Source organism: Rhagoletis zephyria, unplaced genomic scaffold, assembly GCF_001687245.7.
Source record: "Rhagoletis zephyria isolate East Lansing unplaced genomic scaffold, Rhagoletis_zephyria_1.1 Rzeph_scaffold_01531, whole genome shotgun sequence".
In the NCBI taxonomy this organism is placed as follows: domain Eukaryota; kingdom Metazoa; phylum Arthropoda; class Insecta; order Diptera; family Tephritidae; genus Rhagoletis; species Rhagoletis zephyria.
The window spans coordinates 119,187-120,121 of NW_016158615.1; the positions used below are offsets into that span (position 1 = coordinate 119,187).

Consider the following 935-nt stretch of genomic DNA (forward strand, 5'->3'; position numbering starts at 1 on the left):
CAAGTAGAAAAGGTTTTTGTTGTTGTAGCTGTTTCGTGGTGAAAGTCCTTTATGGGGACCAAATTTCCCCACAAGAAATTGAGCGCATGGTTGCTTTTGCGTCCCAAAAAAATGAATATTACAAAACATTAAAAAAAAGTCTAAAGTAATACAATTATATTCAACTAAAAATAATCACAATAATTTGCACTTATGAGTTAATGTGATAATCGTGTGTAAAAACTATTTTCAACTATTATTTTTCACAAAATAATTTTGCGGATCAGATTGCTCTGATCGCTTGTGTGGAAAATGTTGTTTACCAAGAAAATGCAGCCCTGTTGGTTTTTATTTCTATATCACATCGCGGTGAGTTTATATTTCTTGTTTGTAAAATGGCAAAAAATTAAATAAATTTATGATTTCATGTATTTATAATTGATTAATGCAAATTTCTTTCTGCTCCGAACATATATCAATTGAATTGGAAGATGAAGAAGTGTACACAAGGTTGGAAAATGAGAACATGAAGCTAAAGGATCGATTAGCAATTTGGAGTAAGGTTAGTCATTTTCAATTTTATATTTTTGTTCGTCGACATTATAGGACATTTTATCATTGCAGGTTATTGTTGCAGAAGAAAACGCTGCAACCATTGCAGTTGTTGCAAAATATGTGCCAGCAGTAGTGCCCACCGCCGTCGGTGCAATGAGGGCTGAGCAAACGCCATCTCCTGGGCATTCCCACAGCTTGCCGACACCAGCTATTATATCACATGTGAATGCAACTTCAGCTAAATTTGATTATTATCAGTGCAATAGTATCTTGTCTTGGGCAAAAGCACTATAGACTGCTGGCATAAATAAATCGCCCAGAGATATAGCCAACGAAATAAATAAACATGATGTACAATCGCCACCTGTGGTTATGTTAATGCAAAAATTTATAACAATTTT

The 935-nt window shown here is 34.2% G+C and overlaps 1 protein-coding gene across 1 annotated transcript; it reads left to right on the top strand.

Annotated features, from left to right (window-relative positions):
* The first annotated feature begins 424 nt into the window (after positions 1–424).
* Positions 425–828, top strand: LOC108364329 (probable arginine--tRNA ligase, cytoplasmic). The gene is made up of 2 exons (XM_017617968.1): positions 425–541; positions 604–828. Exons 1-2 carry the CDS (start codon positions 425–427, stop codon positions 826–828), a joined length of 342 nt encoding a protein of 113 aa, XP_017473457.1.
* The last annotated feature ends 107 nt before the right edge of the window (positions 829–935 follow it).